General features: G+C 45.5%; 1 protein-coding gene across 2 annotated transcripts in view; it reads left to right on the top strand.

Moving 5' to 3' along the window:
* Window positions 1-24,220, top strand: part of A1CF (APOBEC1 complementation factor) — a 94,874-nt gene that overhangs the window by 33,827 nt on the left and 36,827 nt on the right. For both annotated transcript variants that reach the window (XM_063961730.1, XM_063961729.1), the window contains exons 4-7: window positions 1,935-2,065; window positions 2,769-3,007; window positions 6,405-6,569; window positions 11,658-11,755. In XM_063961730.1, the coding sequence (XP_063817800.1) occupies window positions 1,935-2,065; window positions 2,769-3,007; window positions 6,405-6,569; window positions 11,658-11,755 (633 nt within the window). The remainder of the gene's footprint in view (window positions 1-1,934; window positions 2,066-2,768; window positions 3,008-6,404; window positions 6,570-11,657; window positions 11,756-24,220) is intronic.

The raw sequence follows: 24,220 nt of genomic DNA, 5'->3' as shown, positions 1-24,220 counted from the left end.
CATCCAGCTTACAGTATCAAAAATGGGACAAAGCCTTAGGGGGGAATTCACTTAAGTACTGATGTATTTGCCCAGCAAATCTGTGTGCTGCACTTTACGGTGACGGGTATCTCGCTCAAAAGTGCTCACTGCCCCAAAGACAGCAAGCACTTTTAGGCAAATCTGGCATTTGGCCGGCCGGGCTAAGGGGGGCAGATCGGGCTGCTATTGCTGGCGTTGAAGAGCTACGGCAACTGTTGATTCGTCCATTCGCATATAATTGTATTCCCCCTTAGTCTCATTACAAACCCTTGGACAAACCTAAAATAAGGGAAAAGAAAATGTGATGTAGTGTCTTCTAGACTGTTTGAAGATTATGTTCCCGATAAAGATTTGCATTCAAATCCACTTTGCAGACAAATGTTTAGCAACTGCACATGAATCTGCGCCTGCAACTTTGAGCAACTGCAGGGAATTTAATGCCATATGTATCTTAGCTGCAGCTTCAAAGCTCAGTGAGTGTACCTGGGCGGAACCTGTGCGTTTGCACATAGGATAATTGTGCCATGGGCGTACCATTGGTGTGTAGATGGAATTGCCGGTTATTCAGAGGTGAGTGTATGCAGAGATCCTTCTCATTTCAGAATAATCTCTTGCTCATAGATAGGGCTGGTGCTGCACTGATAGCTACTATCATTAATGGTTACCTGGATGCGGCCAACTCTGAATACATGTGGAGATCCGCATTTATTTCCAAGCGCGCAAGACAGCCACAGATGATGATGAATTGTGTGCAACACTTAATCAAGCCCTATGTATCTGTATTATAAATTGTGAAGATCCACAAGATTCTATACTCCTAGGTAAAAACATAGGGAATTTGTTGGATAGTGCGCCTCTGTCTGATCAGCTGACAAAGTCAATCTTATGCTTTGAAAAGTCACTGGTCACCCAACGAAACATGTCAGGCTTATATATACTGTATATATGGCTTATACTGTCTCTGACTACGCGTCTCAAGGACCCAGCAAAGCATTTGCTCTGCTCCACGCTGTATAAGCCTCTTGCGGCTTATAGTACATGTAATCAATCATGCATCATACAGACCTGGCTATAGCATTTGTTCCCCTCTACTCTGAGCATCCTGAGCAGCTCTCATCCACAATATCCTGGCGATTAACTGTAGTGAGGATCTATGTGCACTCACAGGGTCTGCACTAATAAGGAGGATTTCCATTATTCAACACTCTGATATCCTGCTCTGCAACACATTACCGCTAAGGATCTTCAGATGGGTAAATTTATGCCGAGTCCAATAGTTGGCAGCTAAGAGACTCAGGGCCTTATTCTGAGGCTCGCGCAAAGCACACGCTATTTTGATGATTACACTATTTCCATGACTTCCACAGATGTCATAGACAGAGCACCTGCCATAGGGCAGCGTCGATGGTGCACTGTTGGTGTACTGTATGGAAGCACTGGCGGTGTTACTGTGTGCGCTGGCAGCACTGACAGTTAGTGTCTCGGCATACACATTCAGGCGCATGCTAGTACACTAGGGGAAGGCTGAGATTAGCATTTGCATATTATCGCTGTTCCGGCAACAGACGCTAAAGTGTACGCAGCAGCATCCACCTCTTGCCGTCAGCCTGTTATAAGTAACTGCATGCAATTATACTACACTGCTGCAACTAACCCAAGGCATTAATCAGACCTTTTTAATTGTGAAAAAGTGTTGATATTTTCCTAATTACTATTGTGTGTATGTTGTATGTTAATTAAATGTAGCAAATATATCTGACTCCCATCATTTTTATTTCCTTCATTATGTAATATATATCCTCAATGCAGTAAGTTACAGTGCGCTGCTTGGCATTTCTAGTAAAGGATCCCTTTGAACATGCTTCTGGTTACTTTCTGTATCATAGCCCTATTATGGAATTTTGTCTTCACAGATAGGAAAAGTCTACGAAATGAGAATGATGATGGACTTCAATGGAAATAATAGGGGATATGCATTTGTAACATTCATTAACAGACAGGATGCCAGGAACGCAATCAAACAGCTAAATAATTATGAAATTCGGTAAGAATAATGCACTGTAAACCAGCATGTACATGCTCTTCCCTATTTATCAATGAGGTTTTGGCAAACACACTTACGTTACTTGACATTGGGCCTAATTCAGCATTGTTGTAGTCTTGGGAGAAACTCATGTTTCTAGAATGCGGGGTGCTGCCCAGTACTGGGCAAGGCCGCTCCGCACGCTGGGTCCCATTCACCACTAAAATGCGAAGGCATATTTCAGGTCGCAGTGGCTGCATGTGACGTCACGCAGCTGCTGTGGCTCGCCCCACAAACGGTCCGTACAGTCCTCTGTTGGCCGGACCGCACCCTCCGTATGGCGCGTCGATGCCTCGCTTCCCCTACCTCCGCCAGGACTTGGACTGCGATAGCAGTTTAAATCCGTAATAGCAATTTCAGCACTTTTGCGATCCATGCTGAATCGGGCCCATTGTTGCTTTTACTGCCTACAAGATAAATTACTAAAAGTTCTATACAGTAAGAATAGCAAGTGTGAACCAACATGCTTGCATTACTATTTAGGTCATTTACATTATAGAAGCACTTTTGGTAATAGGCTAGCTATGAACCCCATACTGTTGTTAAGACTATATATGGTGATTTAAATAGGGACAGTGGAAACTTTTCTTCTGGCTTCATGAATAGTTATGAGATCATTTTAGTTTACATTAATAAAACAAAGGTACAAACTTGTGTACTGCAGAAACGGGAGACTGCTGGGTGTCTGTGCCAGTGTAGACAATTGCCGATTATTTGTTGGTGGTATCCCAAAGACAAAGAAGAGAGAAGAAATCCTAGTGGAGATGAAAAAAGTAACAGAAGGTGTACTTGATGTGATCGTCTATCCCAGCGCTGCAGACAAATCTAAGAATCGTGGATTTGCCTTTGTAGAATATGAAAGTCATCGAGCTGCAGCTATGGCCAGACGAAAACTATTACCAGGTAGGGCATACAATTTCTTCTATGTAATGAAATCAGATGTCATTTAAGCTTTTGCATGTTTAAACTGTATGATTGAAGATTCATTTTTGTTCTTAAATTGAAAAAAAAAAATCTGTGTACAGTATGTTGTATCATAGACAGGAGTGGTTTCCAGGTGTGGGCAAGCCGGGCCTGTGCCCAGGGCGCTGCGGCCTGCGGGCTCAGATGCCCTGCAGGAGCTGCCACCCACCCGCACTCCGGCTGCAGCAGGCGCCGTGGGCTGTGTGGGCGCCCGCTGCAGCTGGTACCACTGTCAGACAGACACTAAAGGTCCTAATTGACCTCTAGTGTCTATGCGGTGCTATGAGAGAGACGTCATGGCGCCTCTCTCATAGAACTGAGGAGCGTACGACCAGAGACGGAGGGCTGCAACGGTCGAGAAGCAGGAGTGGGGCCAGTAAGTATTGTGGTTTGTTTCTTTATTTGTGTGTGTAAGCGGCACTACTAGGGGGCATAACTACAGGGGGCACATCTACTGGGGGCACATCTACAGGGGGCACATCTACTGGGGGCAAATCTACTGGGGCCAAATCTACAGGGGGCACATCTACTGGGGTCACATCTACTGGTGGAAAATCTACAGGGGGCACAACTACTGGGGGCACATCTACAGGGGGCATATCTAATGGGGGAACATCTACTGGGGGCACAACTACTGGGGCACACTTAGTGGTGTAATGTGACTGACGGACAGTGCTGTGTGGTGTAATGTGACTAATGGACACTACTGTGTCATAGAGTGGAAACAGATTCTGTGGCCACCGAGCCTGCAGCTTGACGAGCGCATCGAGACTGCATGGGGACTCTTTGCGCTCACCCGATGCATTCTGGCGGGCGGGATGTCGCTGTTGGAACATGGACAGCTGGCATAACGCCCACCGGTAAATCATACTGATTCCCCAGTACCACTAATATGGTAAGCTCATCTGGGCACAGCTATCTTTACCATATGCTGTATGCCTGTGTACTGTAGGTCACCTTTGTTATGTTTCCCACAATGCACAGTGCTGGGCATGTTGTTGGTGCTTTATAAATAAAAGATGATAATAATAAGGAACAGCTAAAGTGACCTCACTAACGCTATGTTTAAGTGATTTCTGTGGCCAGATTTGTTGAATAATCACAAAACCATGTCATTTGGGAAAGGAGAAGACAAATATGGACCTGGTGATGGCATCACTAAACACTGTTTATATTGGTATAATTTACAGGAGTTTATATCTGTATATACAGACGTGGACAAATTTGTTGGCACCCTTATAGCTTATTTCAACAATGTTTAATTTTTCTTGAAAAGTGACTAAATTAAAAGCTTTTGTCTCATGTATACAGTACCTGCATGTCATTGCTGTCATAGTATGAAAAAAAAAAAGAGATAAATTATTGCTTATTCTCAAAAGATACTCTACATTGGCCCGGACAGATTTGTTGTCTCCCTTAGGAGAAAAAAAAATTGGATTGGATAGTAATCTAATTGCTTTCCTGAATTAGCATCACACATGTCTTTAACCTTCTGGTCAGTCATTCAGGTTATTTAAACAGATAAAAGTACTGTAGTCACTCTGCTGTTTGGTATGTGCACCACACTGATCATGGAAATATTATTAAGAAGTTTAAAGTCCATGGGACTGTAGCCAACCTCCCTAAAAGTCGAGGAAAATTGGAAAATCAACCCCATATTAAAAAGAGGGTTTGTGAGAATGGTAGAAAAACAGCTAAGGAGAGATACAAGCTGAACTCCAAGGTCTAGGTACATCAGCGTCTGACTGCAGCATTCAATGCTTCTTGAGCAACAGTGGGCTCCATGGAAGAAGACTCAGGAGGACTCAACATTTAAAGAAACAACATAATAAAAGCCAGAATGGAACTTACTAAAATACATATTGACAAGCCACAATGCGTCTGTAAGAATGTCCTTTGGATAGATAGAGTCAAAACTGGAGCTTTTTGGCAAGTCACATCAGCTGTATTTTCACAATACTTTCAAATATTAAGCTGTGAAAGAAAATAACACCATACCTACTGTGAAACATGGAAAAGGCTTTGTTATGTTTTGGTGGCTGCTTTGCTGTTCCTGGCATGAGGTGCCTTGAATCTGTGGAGGGCACAATTAAATGCCAAGACTATCAAGGCATTCTCTAGTGAAAAGTACTGTGCAGTTTCAGGAAGCTCCATCTCTGTCGCAGGTAATAGGCAAACAACAGAACAATGATCCAAACCATACAGCTAAAAGCACCCAAGTATGGATAAGAACAAAACATTGGACTTTTCTGAAGTAGTCATCTTTGAGCCTCGATCTAAATCCTATTAATCATCCATGGAAAGAGCTGAAATATGCAGTTAGTTGAAGGCACCCATCAAACCTGAGAAAGCTGGAGCAGGTTGCTCAGGTAGAGTGAGCCAGGCTACCTGTTGACAAGTGCAGAAGTCTCACAGGGAGCTACAGAAATCTCCTGATTACAGTGATCACCTCCAAAAGTTATGCAACAAAATATTAGTTTAAGGGGGATCAGTATGATTAGCCGGCGCTTGGGATCCCGGCGCTTGTAACACAGATGCCGGGATCCCGATTGTAAATATTCTGACAGGGATGAGTAAGGAGTGTTCCCCCCTCCCCCCAACCCCCTAAGCCTTCCTCCCCACAGCCTAACCCTAACCTTTCCCTTGGTGCATAACCCTAACACCCCCCCCCCATAGGTCCCTAAACCTAACTCCCCATCCACGCAGCCTAAACCTAACCCTCCCCTGCAGCCTAACCCTCCGAGGGGGTGCCTAACCCTAACCCCCACTACCCGCAGCCAAACCCTAACCCCCCGGTATGCAGCCTAACCCCTAAACTCTTTCCCCCCCCCCCCCCCCCCCATGGTTTACCTGACTTGCGGCCTGGTGTCTCCTTGTTTGGGATCCTGGCTGTCGGTATTCCGGCGCCGGGATATTGTACGCTTCTGGATGCCGGTGTCAGCATTCAGAAGGGGGTCAGTATTCTGGCGTTGATATTCTGACTGCCAGGATACCGACAGCCAGGATCCTGACTGCTTCCCGTTTAAGGGTCCCATCATTTTTGTTCATGCCATTTTCATTTGTTTTATTACTTTAAATATTCTGTTCAATAAAAAAAATCAAATGCAAAATCAAATTTATGTTAAATCTGGACTAAACAATGATGGATGCCAATTACTTTTGTGACTTTGAGTCTCTTTTGTCAAGTTATTTCAGAGAAAAATAAAGATTGTTCTTTTTTGTGGAAGGGTACCAACAAATTTGTACATGTCTGTATGTCACTTGTATTTTGTATTTTTCATATCCTGCCAGTTCTCAATACATTCTTTCTTGTTTTGTTTATTTTTTATTTGTACAGGGCGCATTCAGTTATGGGGTCATCCAATTGCTGTGGACTGGGCAGAACCAGAAGTTGAAGTAGATGAAGATACAATGTCATCAGTTAAGATTCTATATGTAAGAAATCTTATGCTCACAACAACAGAGGAGACAATAGAGAAAGAGTTCAATAACATCAAACCAGGTACGCAGTGCAACTGTTCATGTTGTTTTAATGTGCTAAAATGATGAACTCAAAGTACCACATTCTTAGGACAACAATTTCCCAGTTTTTAAGATATATTATAAATCTAAAATAATCTACACCGAATCCTTAAAAACTTTGCCCACATATGAATAAATATGTTATGTTAATTTGTAAAAGACCCACATATATACATTTTCATATACAGTGCATCCGGAAAGTATTCACAGCGCTTCACTTTTTCCACATTTTGTTATGTTACAGCCTTATTCCAATATGGAATAAATTCATTTTTTCCACTCAAAATTCAACACACAATGGGGGTAATTCAGAGCTGATCGCAGCAGCAAATTTTTAGCAGTTGGGCAAAACCATGGGGCTAATTCATACTTGATCGTAGCAGCAGGTTTGTTAGCAGTTGGACAAAACCATGGGGATAATTCCAAGTTGATCGCAGCAGGAATTTTGTTAGCAGTTGGGCAAAACCATGTGCACTGCAGGGGAGGCAGATTTAACATGTGCAGAGAGAGTTAGATTTGGGTGTGGTGTGTTCAATCTGCAATCTAATTTGCAGTGTAAAAATAAAGTAGCCAGTATTTACCCTGCACAGAAATAAAATAACCCACCCAAATCTAACTCTTTCTGCACATGTTATATCTGCCTCCCCTGCAGTGCACATGGTTTTGCCCAACTGCTAACAAAATTCCTGCTGCGATCAACTTGGAATTACCCCCCATGTGCACTGCAGGGGGGGCAGATATAACATGTGCATTTTACATCCTGGATGAAAACCTGCTCCAGAGCGCTCTTTACCTCAGACTGGGGTGATGGTTCAAATTTCAACAGGACAATGACCCTAAGCACACAGCCAAGATATCAAAGGAGTGACTTCAGGACAACTTTGTGAATGTCCTTGAGTGGCCCAGCCAGAGCCCAGACTTGAATTCGATTGAACATCTCTGGCGAGATCTGAAAATGGCTGTGCACCGATGCTTCCCATCCAACCTGATGAACTTGTGAGGTGCTGCAAAGAGGAATGGGCGAAACTGCCCAAAGATAGGTGTGCCAAGCTTGTAGCATCATATTCAAAAAGACTTGAGGCTGAACAAGAACAGGGGTGAGATCAGCCGTGCATGCGGCCTCCATTTATTGAATAAGAACTCACGAATGAACTGTGGAGCATGCATATATAAACAGGAGTTCTACTGTATATAATTAACTCTATCACCAGACGGGGACGCCCGTCAGAACGGCAATTTATTCAGTATTAACAGCCGCCAATTAAGGGATTGTACTAAGAAAAGTAGCTACTTTATCTCCTTAATTCTGATATTGCGTGCTCTAAATCTGTGGCTTTGGATGTATTATTGTCCCAGCGGGAGGAGATATATAATTCAGATTCATGGTGAACATATCTCTCCGGATATGTCTGGGACTGTGAACATTTAACCCTTCCAATTACGTTTATAGGAGGCTGCTTAAAGGAGTGAACCATCAAAAAGGAATAAACACTGAGTGGATTAGTATATGACATCTAACACAAGTGTTTAATTAGATGTAGAGTGTGTCAATTTAATGCAAGTTACCCACTGTGTTTAAACTGTTTCACTAATAGGTACCACTGGAAAACAGCTATGGTTCGTAATATGTTTCAATGTCTAAACCTTTAGATCAGTATTGATAAGGATATATGTGAATAGTGATTTTATAATTTTTTAATCAAATAAAAAACTCTTTTATTGTGGACAGCGCTTTCAACTTTTTTCTTTGATTTATATTTAAACTATTGGGACTCAACAAACCCAATATTGAAAGCAGCAGTGCACAATTGAGAGGAGGTGTATTTTTAAGGAGCTGCACAGCTGACACACACAAGAGCTTAGCGCTTTCTAAATTTGAGGTTGCTGTATAATAGCTAGCCATCTTTAGTCATTGGCTGGTCCTCTCAGTCCTGTACTACAGTGATTTTCTGCCCTTTTTGCAGTGCCACTAGCACCAGGAAGAAGAGCACTGCCTGGAGCATCTTATGTCCTTTTTCAGGCTCCCTGCAGCCAAATGCAGGTGGCGTGGGGCAATGATGATGCTGCCCCTATGGTCTTGTGCCCTGGGCAGCAGCACCACATGCACTCCCCATTTTGTGGCCCTAGGTACACTCTCTAGTAAAGTTTACCTTACAGGTATCTACAGGTGAAGAAACAATTTAGCACCTATTTTAAGCAGCACAAACTACATGACTTTAAGTATATAGTGCCCATATACATCACTATATTATAGACTCACTGACAGCAGTCTGAAATGTATATCGCAAAAAGTTTTTGGCTCAACAGAGTTAAAACCGCTGACAATCAGGAGTGGGTGCGGAAAAATCATTCAGTCTTGGACAGTGGCATGAAGTCCAGGCTTGGGGAACTAATGTTAGAAGCCCATGTAATAACATGTATCATCATCAAGTGGTGGTGCATCACTGAAGGGGTTGTGCTTAGCCAGTGGAGAGGGAGTGGCAAACCCATGCAGTGTTTCCGCCATGCATTTTCAGGCCACAGTTATTTTATATAGAAAGAGCATTTTATGAATTTAGTGATTCTTTGTGTAGAATTTGTGCTTGGCCTCCACCCCCATATGTGACATGGGGACTATTGTGGGGGAATATGTTATAAGGGGAGAGTGGAATGAGTTTGAGAGTATATGTGCTCTGCACTCTTCCATTGTCACATGCGCTTACACACAATTCTACCCTCCTTGGTGGGTCCTACCTGTTGCAGTAACCAGTGGAGTAGGGCTCTGGTCTTCACAGAAGCTGCCCAATGTGATGCTCCATATGGGAAAGAACTCTATGCAGAATGCGGATGGCTGCCAGTAATAACAAAAATTGTGCAGAGACTTCCCAAACCATGGAGCAAAAGCATGAGCTGCTGCTGTTTGGTGCAATGGAGAACTCTGAGCTGCTGGCAGGGAGGTATTCGGACGATAGATCTACACTGTCTAGTTAGACAGTCAATAGGTCAACACCATATTGTCAACATGCATTAGGTCGACATGTACAAAACATTGTCAGGTACAAAAGGTTGACAGATGAAAGATCAACAGTGCTAAATGTCGATGGGTATAAAAGGTCAACAGGCACAAAAGGTCATCATGACAGTGGTCGACTCACAAATGGTCAACACATGTTTTGGGGATTTTTAACATGTTTTCCCAACATTTGCTTGATTTACTATCCACGTGGACTATGATTGGGAATAACCTGTGGCAAATACAACAGTAGGAGAGTGAGTGAGCCACCTTGCCCGAAGCGTGGTGAATTAAGAAAAAAAAACAATAAACATGTGTTGACCATCTTGGTGTCAACCATAACCATGTCAACCTTTTGTCCATGTTGACCTTTTGTACTTGTCAAACTTAACCAATGTTGACTTTTCAGTCGACCTTTTGCACCTGTTGACCTAATGCATGTCGATCATATGGTGTCAGGACAGTCCCACCAGAATCAGAATACTGTAGGTATCAGATTGAGATGTTCTCTCCTACCTGTTTTCACTATCTGCTATTGATATCTTAAATTCTGTTACTGTTTGCTTTACTTACTATTCACCTCCTGGAATTAATTTTTGCCTTAGGTACTGTTCATCTTGTGTAATTAGTAAGTACGCTAGTCCTCCATCCCCAGCCAACCTCAATCTTACATTAATAATAGTTTCATTTGGGGCCTGATTCTGAGTCAGACGCTGTAGCATCCATGTGTGCGTCTTTTGCCGGTATTGCTTCTTTATGCAAGTAACACCGCAAGCACTTCATTGGTGTACAGCCATGCGTCTGACTGTGCAATTACTGAGTCGCCCTCTTTGATTGTCTTTAGATGCTCAAATATCTGCTCAGTGCGTCTTTAGATGAATTATCAGGCGCACCATAGAAGTTGCACCAGCACCATGCTAGGTGCAGCTTCTAGTCTACATCACAGTATGGCCTCCAGTGTTTGCGATTATTCACCTGAGCTCACAAGCACCTCTGTGACATGTCTGCAACACACCATAAGATGGACCATCTCCCTGTGTCTGCATAGTCACCCTCTTCTCCTCTCCCAGTCAACACCCAATACATTTTCAAGACATTTTTGAAAATGTACATCTCAGTTGCAGCTGCAACTCTATGCGCAGGAACTCTGGAGACATGCAAAGTGCAACTTAAAAGCATGCTCAGCTGCATCCAACTCAGAATCAGACCCTTAATGTATAGGACCCCAACAAGACCAAGATTTATGTATTAGTGACTATATTTAACAGAAGCCCCACATTAATTTATTAGTTCCTACAATATATAAATTAACATTCTCAGCCACATATTACAGTAATAGCCCCATATTTAATTAAAACACTCATATTAATAATTGTCTCCACCTGCTCACATATTATATGGATAGCTTTTACATTACATTAATAAATCCAGATAGCCCCTTATTACTAATTGCATTACATTGATAGTCCCCTACATTACATTTAGAAAATGCAAGATATTTAGTTACAGCTGCAGAAAGGTACATGCCGGCATTAACATTATCTTAGTACATAACGCATTGTTTTGTTAAATTACAACCATGAATAAAACATTGTGCATTCAAAATTACCTGTGAATGCTACAAAATGGTAATTCATACAGTACATGAGCATTTAATCTACAGTATTCAAGGTTGAAACTTTGAACTGTGAACTATACAACGTGATAAACAACTAGGTAATAAAAAAAGATGTATTTATTTATTTATGTGCTTCTCAAATCAACTGCAGAGATAGCAATGAAGTTAGAATATGTAGAATTTCTTTCTGACTTCAAAGTTTTGAGTTTGTAATCAACTCAGGAGTTACTTTTACAACTCTGTGAAAACAATTCATTAATAATGTAAAAGAGTCTAGTCCCTGGTCCCATCTAGAAATCTCCTAATAAAGAAGGCAAATGAACTGTAATCTGCAAATGTTCACTTTATATTCTGTTTTCCCTCTTCCAAATACAGTATTAATAAATGTCTATAGTCTCACTTTTTTTTAACTTGTCACTTTTGCCAATTTTTTATGTTTATTTTTTCCCTTTTATTAGGGGCTGTTGAGCGTATAAAGAAAATTAGAGATTATGCCTTTGTGCACTTTAACAATCGTGTTGATGCAGTTGAAGCAATGAATGCCCTAAATGGCAAGGTAGGGTATTCACTAAAATAACACATAAATGCTGTTGTTTACTTCTAAACGAATATTCATAGGATGACAGTAGTCTAGTAGGGCAATTCTTAGGTTCTTCACACCAAAGTCTACAGCCAGAGCATTCACTTTTCCTTAAGGCCTTGTGCTAGTCCTTTTATTGTGCAAACATTGCTGCTGTTACAGCTATTTATAATTACCCTTCAGACTCTTTAGAGCATGTACTATATCCCCTTAAACAAACATTATAATGATACATGTTTTGTTTTTAAAATAATCTTTGATAAGACATTTTAATTTTGTGTGAGATTTAATAAAACAACTAGTGTTCAGGGAAGCCAAAGTAATATTTTATTCTTTTTCACACCATACAATCTTCATATGTGGTGAAGCTCTGCTCCTACTATGGTGAACATCCGTGTTGCATGTTATTACATTTAGGGATTGGGTAAAAACCGTAAAGGTTTGGACGCCGGAATGCCGGACCGGCTTCCTGCAGCAAACTCTGCCATTCTGGAGCTTGTAGTGCTTGTCCCCATCAATCTCTTTATCCAGAAAATCTGTTGTTGGGAGCATAGTGACAGCCCCATGAGACTGACAGAAAGAAGCAGTATTAGAATATAGCTGCAGCCTCAATAACAAAGCAGTACAAATTGAGACTTTTACGCAGAACATGTAATTTCTGTCTACATTTTTGTGGACTGGATGGCACAGTCCTAAACTGGTTTAAATCATTTCTCACAGGCAGGTCACAGAGAGTATCGTCTGGAGTATACTCATCACCATCAGTACCATTGCCATGTGGTGTCCCACAAGGTTCTATACTGTCCCCCATGCTTTGTGCAGTATACATGCTCCCACTGGGTGAATAATCAGGCGCCATGACCTGGTCTACCACTGCTATGCAGATGATACATAACTGTACTTGTCCTTTGCTCCGTACACTCATAACCCAATAGCAACCCTAAATGGCTGTCTAGCTGAGCTCCAGGAGTGGATGAGTGCCAGTTGGCTGCGACTGAACCCGGATAAAACAGAGGTTCTTATGATGGTATCCGGACTCCAGGTCGACAACAAAAAGGTCGACACACCTTAGGTCGACATGGACAAAAGGTCGACATGGACAAAAGGTCGACAGGAACAAGGTCGACATGGAAAAAGGTCGACGTGAGTTTTTCGCGATTTTTTTCTTTTTTTGAGCCTTTTCATACTTAACAATCCACGTGGACTACGATTGGAACGGTAATCTATGCCGAGCGAAGTGGTAGCGGAGCAAAGGCACCATGCCCGAAGCATGGCGAGCGAAGCGAGCCATGCGAGGGGACGCGGTGCACTAATTGGGGTTCCCCGTCACTCTACGAAGAAAACGACCCCAAAAAAACATTAAAAACTCATGTCGCCTTTTTTCCAAGTCGACCTTGTTCCTGTCGACCTTTTATCCATGTCGACATTTTGTCCATGCCGACCTAAGATGTGTCGACCAATTGGCGTCGACCTAAGGTGTGTCGACATTTTTGTTGTCGACCCGGAGTCCCAGACCCCTTATGATAGGACTGCAACATCAAAGGATAAGACTACAGCATAGCCAACCAACTGGACTTACACTCAGGGATTCAGAATTACAAACCACTGATCGTGTGCGGAATCTTGGCGTTGTCCTGGATGGTGGCTTGACACTTAAATATCAGATATCAGCCACAATCAAATCCTCATTCTTTCACCTGAGGAACATAGCCAGAATCAAGTACTTAATTCCCTCAGGTGATCTGCCAAAAGTCATACATGCATTTGTATTATCTCGATTAGACTACTGTAATGCCCTCTACCTTGGTCTCCCAGCAAAATAATTGCACCGCTTACAGCTGGTGCAAAACACAGCTGCTAGGCTGTTAACCAACCAGCACCGCTCTAGCCACATAACACCCATCCTCTACTCCCTTCACTGGCTGCCTGTAAGATGGCGAATTATCTTCAAGATTGCCTTACTGAGTTTCAAAGCCCTACATGACCAGGGCCCACGATACCTGAAGCAGCTTCTGATTCCATACTGCCCCACTCAATTACTGCGATCTATAGATGAAGGACTTTTAGCAGTACCTAGAATCTCCCGTAATTCATCTGGGGGTCGAGCTTTTAGTCATGTGGCTCCGACTCTATGGAACTCACTTCCCTACACAGTGCGAGAGGCCCCAACTATAGAATCCTTCAAAAGTAGACTCAAGACTTTCCTGTTTACTCAAGCATTTCCATAATGTCCCTTTAGTATCTACATGCTTCTGTATTTTATGAAAAGCTGTTCTGTACTTCATTATTTTCTGTACTATATTATGCTATGTATCTGTTAAGCGCCTTGAGTCATTATTATTATTATTATTATTATTATCTGTGTGTAAATACACTGTACTGTATTGGTGTAGGATCTACAAATCTGTATTAAGACAAATATATGAGGATATTTCTTTAAACATTGATACATTTACTTGTACTGGAGTATCTCCTATATATTAGCCCAGATCTGTGACTTTGTGCCTCATTTGCTAACGTTGGGTGGAGTCACAACGCTGGACAAGATCTGGGCAAATCTATAGGAGACTAGGAGCAGAAGCAGATGGTATGGGCATGGCACAGGCAGGAGTGCATACCTCCCAACTTTCTTCAGGCAAAAGGAGGGACACACGCGCTGCGAAAAGGGGCGTGGCCAATGAAAAGGGGCGTGGCTTTGCAGCGGACCCGATATATCGAGCCACGCCCCGTTTGCGTCAGTGAGGGGGCATGCCCAGCGCTCTGTGAGCTGCTGTTATGCCCCCTCTCCACCTGTCTCCACTAAATAGACGCTGTGCACATGCGCACAGCGTCTATTCACCGCTGCTCTGCTAAGCAGAACAGCGAGTACAGGAGCTTCCCAACTGCCCCCCCCCCCCCCCCCCACACACACAAACACCGCGGGACACTGCGGCCCACGGGTGGGACAGACCCAAAAAAACGGGACTGTCCCGCGAAAATCGGGACAGTTGGGAGGTATGGGGGTGTGTGAGGGGGTATGCCGAACAGACAGACGGGCATCGGCTCACTGTGTGCTTGACCCCCCACACTCCACGCTTCTTAGCTGCAGTTTTGTGGGGCACCTGCCGCTGTGCAGGTTCCATACCGCCTCTGTCATCTCCAGCCCCGGCAAACTCACCGCTAGCTGCAGCGCTGTCGTCCGCGGTGAGGTGCGCCCAGCTCCTTCTCACACTTTAGCCGGCGGGCAGCGCTGCAGAAGTCCGCGCTGCTTGCAGGCTCCGACCCCCTCCTCCCTCCAGCCGCAGCATCTCCTGGGGGCTAACCAGTCACTCCCAGTCTCCCCTTACCACAGTGCCCGGCAGCCGCGCGAGGTCCGCGGTGTGTGACTGAGGAGTGGGAGGAGGGATGCGGGCGGGCAGAGGAAGCAGGACTCCAGCCTGAGAGAGTCAGCCTTGCCCAGTCTCCAGCAGCAGCATCAGATCCCAACAGGTTGGAGTGGAACAGCAGCAGCCAACAGCAGTGACTCCGGTAATACACATCTGTCTGTCACTGTCACCACTGTTTTGTCCCTAATACCAATCTCTCCCGTGCCCTGTGTTCTGTCTTGGCCCTGTCACCTCTGGCCTTGCCCTGTCACCCTTATCCTGGCCCTGTCCTGTCACCCTTATCCTGGCCCTGTTACCCTTATCCTGGCCCTGTCACCCTTATCCTGGCCCTGTCACCATTATCCTGGCCCTGTCACCCCTGACCTGTCCCTTTCATTTCTGTCCTGGCCCCGTCGGCCCTGTCCTGGCCCCGTCGCCCCTGTCCTGGCCCCGTCACCCCTGTCCTGGCCCCTTTACCCCTGTTCTGACCCTGTCACCCCTGTCCTGGCCCTGTTACTGCATACCCTCCTTTTTGGCAGGTACAGTACCCGCAGTGCCTCCAGACCCCTCCCCAATGCACCACACCGCCGCACCTTCCCCTCCACCACATGCGGCACCCCACCCCTCCCCCACACGCTGTGCCTCCAGACCCCCTCCACCATCCACCCCCATATATGTCTTCCCCCACACCTGCCCCCCCTCCACCCGCAGCATCTGCAGACACCCTCCCCCATCCGCGGTCCACCCACCCCTCCCCTACCCACGGTACCCCGGCCCGCACCCGCCCCTCCACCACCTGCAGCGCCTCTGGACCCCCTTCCCCATCCGCTGCACCACCCGCACCTGCCCCTCCCCCACCCGAGGTGCCTCCGGACCCCCTATCCCACCTCAGCCCCTTCCCATCCCACAGCACCTCCAGAACTCTTCACCCATCTGCAACATCCCCGCACCTGCCTCTCCCCCACCCGTAGCACCCCTGCCCCACCCCCACCTGGAGTGCCTCCGCACCCCTTCCCCATCCGCAGCCCCCACTCCTCTGCCCATCCCCCACCCGCAGCACCTCCCGACCCTTCCCCATCCGGGCCCCCCCTCGCATCCACCCGCCTCCACCCACAGCATCTACAGACACCCTCCCCCATCCGCAGTCCCCCCGCACCTGCTACATTCTGTACATCGTGCTCTGCAGGCGCTGTTCACGCTGTCGCAAGGGGCTGCGCCTCCTTCACCATCGCACGCCCTTTCATTGTGCAATATTTAACCACTAACAAAGGAATGCAGGTAATACTCCATATAATACAAATATTGAAGCCCAGAAAGGCGTGCAAGGGTTAAGGGGGCTTAGCCCCTTGCGACGGTGTGAAGAGCGCCAGTAGGGCGCGATGAAGCACCTAGTATACTATATTTGATTAAAGCTCCTCATACTGAGGAGGATATGTCTAATACTTTTACTTTACTAAGAAAACTCTTTACATAGCCATTTACTATATTCTCCCACTATCGCAATACTTTGTATGCTTCTAACTATGGTACTTTAAATTAATACTATAATAGCACATGATCTAGAAATAAATAGAGAGATAGATAGATAGATAGATAGATAGATAGATAGATAGATAGATAGGAGGCAGTCAATTGACCGCCTGTCAGGATCCTGACGGTCAGGATACTGTCACCGGAATCCCGACACCACTGATCCTAGATAGATAGATAGATAGATAGATAGATAGATAGATACAGGGGCATTTTAACAAAGGTGGAGGCCCATCTGCAACCTCCTCCATACGTCCCCATTCCTCTGCATCCGGTGCCTGGCAGTGCAATAGAGTTTGAGCACTAGGGGCACAGACCCTATTGCGCATGTGGAAATCTACATGGAAATGGCACAGTGGTCATTTTCCCAGATATTTCCTTACTGTGCATGCGCAAAACTCCGGGAAAATGTCCGCTGCACTATTTTCCTGGAGATTTGTGACTAGATGCTGCCGCCACTCCAGAGAGGTGAAAACAATGGATGCAGGGTGTGTGGTGTGGCTCCACCTGGACCCCGGAGGCCCATGTGCACTACACCCATTATAGATACGCCACTAGATAGATAGAAAATAAGATTTTACTTACCGGTAAATCTATTTCTCGTAGTCCGTAGTGGATGCTGGGGACTCCGTAAGGACCATGGGGATAGACGGGCTCCGCAGGAGACATGGGCACTTTAAGAAAGAATTTAGGTACTGGTGTGCTCTGGCTCCTCCCTCTATTCCCCTCCTCCAGACCTCAGTTAGAGAAACTGTGCCCAGAAGAGCTGACAGTACAAGGAAAGGATTTTGGTAATCCAGGGCAAGATTCGTACCAGCCACACCAATCACACCGTATAACTTGTGATAAACTTACCCAGTTAACAGTATGAACAACAACAGAGCATCAGGTCAACCCTGATGCAACAATAACATAACCCTTATTGAAGCAATAACTATATACAAGTATTGCAGAAGAATTCCGCACTTGGGACGGGCGCCCAGCATCCACTACGGACTACGAGAAATAGATTTACCGGTAAGTAAAATCTTATTTTCTCTAACGTCCTAGTGGATGCTGGGGACTCCGTAAGGACCATGGGGATTATACCAAAGCTCCCAAACGGGCGGGAGAGTGCGGATGACTCTGCAGCACCGATTGAGCAAACACAAGGTCCTCCTCAGCCAGGGTATCAAACTTGTAGAACTTTGCAAAAGTGTTTGAACCTGACCAAGTAGACGCTCGGCAAAGCTGTAATGCCAAAACCCCTCGGGCAGCCGCCCATGAAGAGCCCACCTTCCTAGTGGAATGGGCCTTAACTGATTTTGGCAGCGGCAATTCATCCGCAGAATGAGCCTGCTGAATCGTGTTACAGATCCAGCGAGCAATAGTTTGCTTTGAAGCAGGAGCACCAAGCTTGTTGGAAGCATACAGGATAAACAAAGACTCTGTTTTCCTGACCCTAGCCGTTCTGGCCACATAAACCTTCAAAGCCCTGACCACATCAAGCAACTCGGATTCCTCCAAGTCAGTAGTAGCCACAGGCACCACAATAGGTTGGTTTATATGAAAGGATGAAACCACTTTCGACAGAAATTGTGGACGGGTCCGCAATTCTGCTCTATCCGCATGGAAAACCAGATAGGGGCTTTTATGTGACAAAGCCGCCAACTCTGACACACGCCTAGCCGAAGCCAAGGCTAATAGCATGACCACCTTCCACGTGAGATATTTCAACTCCACCGTTTTGAGTGGTTCAAACCAGTGGGATTTCAGGAAACTCAACACCACGTTAAGATCCCAAGGTGCCACTGGAGGCACAAAAGGGGGCTGAATATGCAGCACTCCCTTTACAAACGTCTGAACTTCAGGTAGAGAAGTCAACTCCTTTTGAAAGAAAATGGATAGGGCCGAAATCTGGACCTTAATGGAACCCAATTTTAGGCCCAAATTCACTCCTGACTGTAGGAAGTGAAGGAAACGGCCCAGCTGGAATTCCTCCGTAGGGGCATTCCTGGCCTCACACCAAGCAACATATTTTCGCCATTTACGGTGGTAATGTTGAGCTGTCACGTCCTTCTTAGCCTTTATCAGCGTAGGAATGACCTCATCCGGAATGCCTTTCTCTGCTAGGATCCGGCGTTCAACCGCCATGCCGTCAAACGCAGCCGCGGTAAGTCTTGGAACAGACAGGGCCCCTGTTGCAACAAGTCCTGTCTTAGAGGAAGAGGCCAAGGGTCCTCTGTGAGCATTTCTTGCAGATCTGGATACCAAGTCCTTCGTGGCCAATCTGGAACAATGAGTATTGTTCTCACTCCTCTTTTTCTTATTATTCTCAGCACCTTGGGTATGAGAGGAAGAGGAGGAAATACATAGACCGACAGGAACACCCACGGTGTCACCAGGGCGTCTACAGCTATCGCCTGAGGGTCTCTTGACCTGGCGCAATACCTCTGTAGCTTTTTGTTGAGGCGGGATGCCATCATGTCCACCTGTGGCAGTTCCCACCGACTTGCAATCTGTGCGAAGACTTCCTGATGAAGTCCCCACTCTCCCGGGTGGAGGTCGTGTCTGCTGAGGAAGTCTGCTTCCCAGTTGTCCACTCCCGGGATGAACACTGCTGACAGTGCACTTACGTGATTTTCTGCCCAGCGAAGAATTCTGGTGGCTTCCGCCATCGCCACCTTGCTCCTTGTGCCGCCTTGTCGGTTTACATGAGCCACTGCGGTGATATTGTCTGACTGAATCAGAACCGGTTGGTCGCGAAGCAGGGTCTCCACTTGACGTAGGGCGTTGTATATGGCCCTTAGTTCCAGGATGTTGATGTGAAGGTAAGTCTCCTGACTTGACCACAGACCTTGGAAATTTCTTCCCTGTGTGACTGCTCCCCACCCTCAGAGGCTTGCATCCGTGGTCACCAGGACCCAGTCCTGAATGCCGAATCTGCGGCCCTCGAGAAGGTGAGCACTCTGCAGCCACCACAGGAGAGACACCCTGGCCCTGGGGGATAGGGTGATTAACCAATGCATCTGAAGATGTGATCCGGACGACTTGTCCAGTAAGTCCCATTGAAAGGTCCTTGCATGGAACCTGCCGAAGGGAATGGCCTCGTATGATGCCACCATCTTTCCCAGGACTCGAGTGCAGTGATGCACTGACACCTGTTTTGGTTTTAATAGGTTCCTGACCAGTGTCATGAGTTCCTGAGCTTTCTCTATCGGGAGATAAACCCTTTTCTGGTCTATGTCTAGAATCATGCCTAGGAAAGGCAGACGAGTCGTAGGAACCAACTGCGACTTTGGAATATTTAGAATCCAGCCGTGTTGCCGTAACACTTCCAGAGAAAGTGCTACGCTGATCAGCAACTGCTCTCTTGATCTCGCTTTTATGAGGAGATCATCCAAGTATGGGATAATTGTGACCCCTTGCTTTCCGCCATAACCTTGGTAAATATTCTCGGAGCCGTGGAAAGACCAAACGGCAACGTCTGAAATTGGTAATGACAATCCTGTACCACAAATCTGAGGTACGCCTGATGAGGTGGATAAATGGGGACATGAAGGTATGCATCCTTTATGTCCAGAGACACCATAAAATCCCCCCCTTCCAGGCTTGCGATGACCGCTCTCAGCGATTCCATCTTGAACTTGAACCTTTTCAGGTACATGTTCAGGGATTTTAAATTCAATATGGGTCTGACCGAACCGTCCGGTTTCGGGACTACAAACATGGTCGAATAATAACCCCTTCCTTGTTGAAGGAGGGGAACCTTGACCACCACCTGTTGAAGATACAATTTGTGAATTGCAGTTAACACTATTTCCCTCTCGTGGGGGGAAGCTGGCAGGGCCGATTTGAGGTATCAGTGAGGGGGCATCTCTTCGAATTCCAGCTTGTATCCCTGAGACACAATATCTATTGCCCAGGGATCCAACTGGGAGTGAACCCACTTGTGGCTGAAATTTCGAAGACGTGCCCCCACCGGGCCTAGCTCCGCCTGTAAAGCGCCAGCGTCATGCGGTGGATTTTGTGGAAGCCGGGGAGGACTTCTGTTCCTGGGAACTAGCTGTGTTGTGCAGCTTCTTTCCTCTGGACACTGATGAAACCGCTGACGTAAGCAAGGAGGCGGAGAAACGGGTCTGTCAGGATCTCTGTACACGGAGTGCAGCTGTCGGGATCTCCCTACATGGGGCACAGCTTGTTACACAGCACGAATATACCGGCCGGCCGGTGAGAGCATCGGAAAACCCCAGTGCTAAGGGTTTACTGGTGAGCATTTATCTCCAAGTACCCACGGGACTCCAGATAAGGCTAAAATTAAAAGCACTAGCCAGGAGGGGAACGGAGGTTTGCCCAGAGGAAACACGGGCAAAGAGACATTGCTACAAGGTAGCTATAATAATACACTGGATACACGGTGCAGTGAAACAAAGACCGATATTTGCACAAGAGTATTATAACGCTGCAAAAACATCATTACATGTGAATGGGAAACTCACAGGTGTGAGAGGGCACGGACTACCATATATGCATAGGAATGCCTGAATTGCTTAACGGAATATAGAAATATATGGATTGCCTTAACATTGGTCATTTAAAAAGGTTTTATTCCTTAAAGAATACATTTTATTAAGTGAGTGCTGGGTTCTTTGTTTGTATATATGTATATGTATATATATATATATATACCTTGAATTGTATATGTGTATAGCAATTGTTTTTTAGATTTAAGATACTGACCGGTATCAATGTGATGTATATTGTTTTATATAAATATTAAAAATCATATCAGATTGAGGTAGCGCATTCTCATTTGTTTTTGTAAAAAAACATATTTCTTTTTCTTTCCTCTGCCCCTGCCTCTGGCAAGAAAGGACGCACCTCGGACTTTCTTGTTTTTCTGAGATCGAAAGGACTGCATTTGGTAATACGGTGCTCTCTTAGGCTGTGAGGAAACATATGGCAAAAAATTTGACTTTCCAGCAGTAGCTGTGGAGACCAGGTCTGAGAGACCCTCCCCAAACAATTCCTCACCCTTGTAAGGTAAAACCTCCATATGCCTTTTTGAGTCGGCATCACCTGTCCATTGCCGAGTCCACAGGACCCTTCTGGCAGAAATTGACATAGCATTTATTCTAGAACCCAGTAGACTAATGTCTCTTTGAGCATCTCTCATATATAGGACAGCGTCTTTAATATGCCCCAAGGTCAACAATATAGTACCCTTGTCTAAGGTATCAATTTCCTCAGATAAGGTATCCGTCCATGCTGCTACAGCACTAGACACCCAGGCCGACGCGATCGCCGGCCTCAGCAAGGTACCCGAATGTGTATAAATGGACTTCAGGGTAACCTCCTGTTTGCGATCGCAGCATCTTTGAGGGTAGCCGTATCCTGTGACGGCAGGGCTACCTTCTTGGATAAGCGTGTTAAAGCTTTGTCCACCTTAGGGGAGGATTCCCAGCGTAACCTGTCCGTTGGCGGGAAAGGATATGCCATAAGAATCCTTTTGGAGATCTGCAGTTTTTTATCTGGAGATTCCCAAGCCTTTTCACATAACTCATTTAGCTCGTGTGAGGGGGGAAAGGTTACCTCCGGCTTCTTTTCCCCATACATATGTACCCTCTTGTCAGGGACTGGGGTTTCCTCTGTGATGTGCAACACATCCTTAATTGCTATAATCATATAACGGATGGATTTAGCCAATTTAGGCTGTAACTTTGCATCATCGTAATCGACACTGGAGTCAGAATCCATGTCGGTATCTGTGTCAACAATTTGGGATAGTGGGCGCTTCTGAGACCCTGACAGCCTCTGCGACATAGGATCAGGCACGGGTGAGAGTGACCCTGACTGTCCTGAGGCTTCAGCTTTTTCTAACCTTTTATGCAAGGAATTAACATTATCATTTAAAACCTTCCACATATCCATCCAAGCAGGTGTCGGCGCCGTCGGCGGAGACACCACATTCATTTGCTCCCGCTCTGCTTCCACATAGCCTTCCTCGTCAAACATGTCGACCCAAGCGTACCGACACACCACACACACAGGGAATGCCCTTTTTGAAGACAGTTCCCCCACAAGGCCCTTTGGAGAGACAGGGAGAGAGTATGCCAGCACACACCCCAGCGCTATAAACCCAGGAATAACACAGTAACTTAATGTTAACCCAGTAGCTAAAAAGTGAATATACCGGCGCTGACTAATAAATTAATAAGAGATGGTTTGCTTCGTATATATAATTATAAACAATTTATTAACAATTCATATAAAAACAATTAAAAAAGGAATATGTCCCTATTACCACTATTTGGTAAAATTCATTCGTCTTATCTGGACTAACTTGATTGTGCAATATGCCACTTTCCTATATGACCAAAGTCCAATCCTTAAGGCTAGGACAATCTCCCAAAGTAGATGTACTGTATTTTGCAGATAATTACCGGATCCACAGTACAGTCCAGCTTCATCCTGATGAAGCTGGACTGTACTCATACCAGTGAAACGCATTGAGCTTTTTCCACATCTATCTGGACTCCACTATCCAAACAGACCTACAGGACCACCACCATCCCTTGGCAAAAATTGGACTTTTTCTCCCTTCTCTGGATAAAGTATACTCAACCGGTTTGGCCCACACCTGCAGCTTTAAATGGACTTGTCCTAATGCTGATGCCTATCTGTGGATCCGGTAATTATCTGCAAAATACAGTACATCTACTTTGGGAGATTGTCCTAGCCTTAAGGATTGGACTTTGGTCATATAGGAAAGTGGCATATTGCACAATCAAGTTTGTCCAGATAAGACGAATGAATTTTACCAAATAGTGGTAATAGGGACATATTCCTTTTTTAATTGTTTTTATATGAATTGTTAATAAATTGTTTATAATTATATATACGAAGCAAACCATCTCTTATTAATTTATTAGTCAGCGCCGGTATATTCACATTTCCACTTTAGTTTATACTAAGGATTTGACCTTCCTCATACCGGCTGCTGTTGGTTGCGCACTTACACATTTCTTTCTTTGTTAACCCAGTAGCTGCTGTTTATATTGATTTTTGCGCCTAATTATGTGCCCCCCCTCTCTTTTTACCCTCTACTACCGTGTATCTGCAGGGGAGAGCCTGGGGAGCTTCCTCTCAGCGGAGCTGTGGAGAAAAAATGGCGCTGGTGAGTGCTGAGGAAGAAGCCCCGCCCCCTCTGCGGCGGGCTTCTGTCCCGCTTAAATGTACAATTTTTGGCGGGGGCTCATACATATATACAGTGCCCAACTGTATATATGTTAAACTTTTGCCAAAAGAGGTCCCAATTGCTGCCCAGGGCGCCCCCCCCTGCGCCTTGCACCCTTACAGTGACCGGAGTATGTGAGGTGTGTGGGAGCAATGGCGCACAGCTGCAGTGCTGTGCGTTACCTCAGTGAAGAACGGAGTCTTCTGCCGCCGATTTGAAGTCTACTTGCTTCTCATACTCACCCAGCTTCTGTCTTCCGGCTCTGCGAGGGGACGGCGGCGCGGCTCTGGGATCGGACGGCGAGGGTGAGATCCTGCGTACGATCCCTCTGGAGCTAATGGTGTCCAGTAG

Source organism: Pseudophryne corroboree, chromosome 3, assembly GCF_028390025.1.
Source record: "Pseudophryne corroboree isolate aPseCor3 chromosome 3, aPseCor3.hap2, whole genome shotgun sequence".
NCBI lineage: Eukaryota > Metazoa > Chordata > Amphibia > Anura > Myobatrachidae > Pseudophryne > Pseudophryne corroboree.
This window is presented reverse-complemented; position numbering and strand designations above follow the sequence as displayed.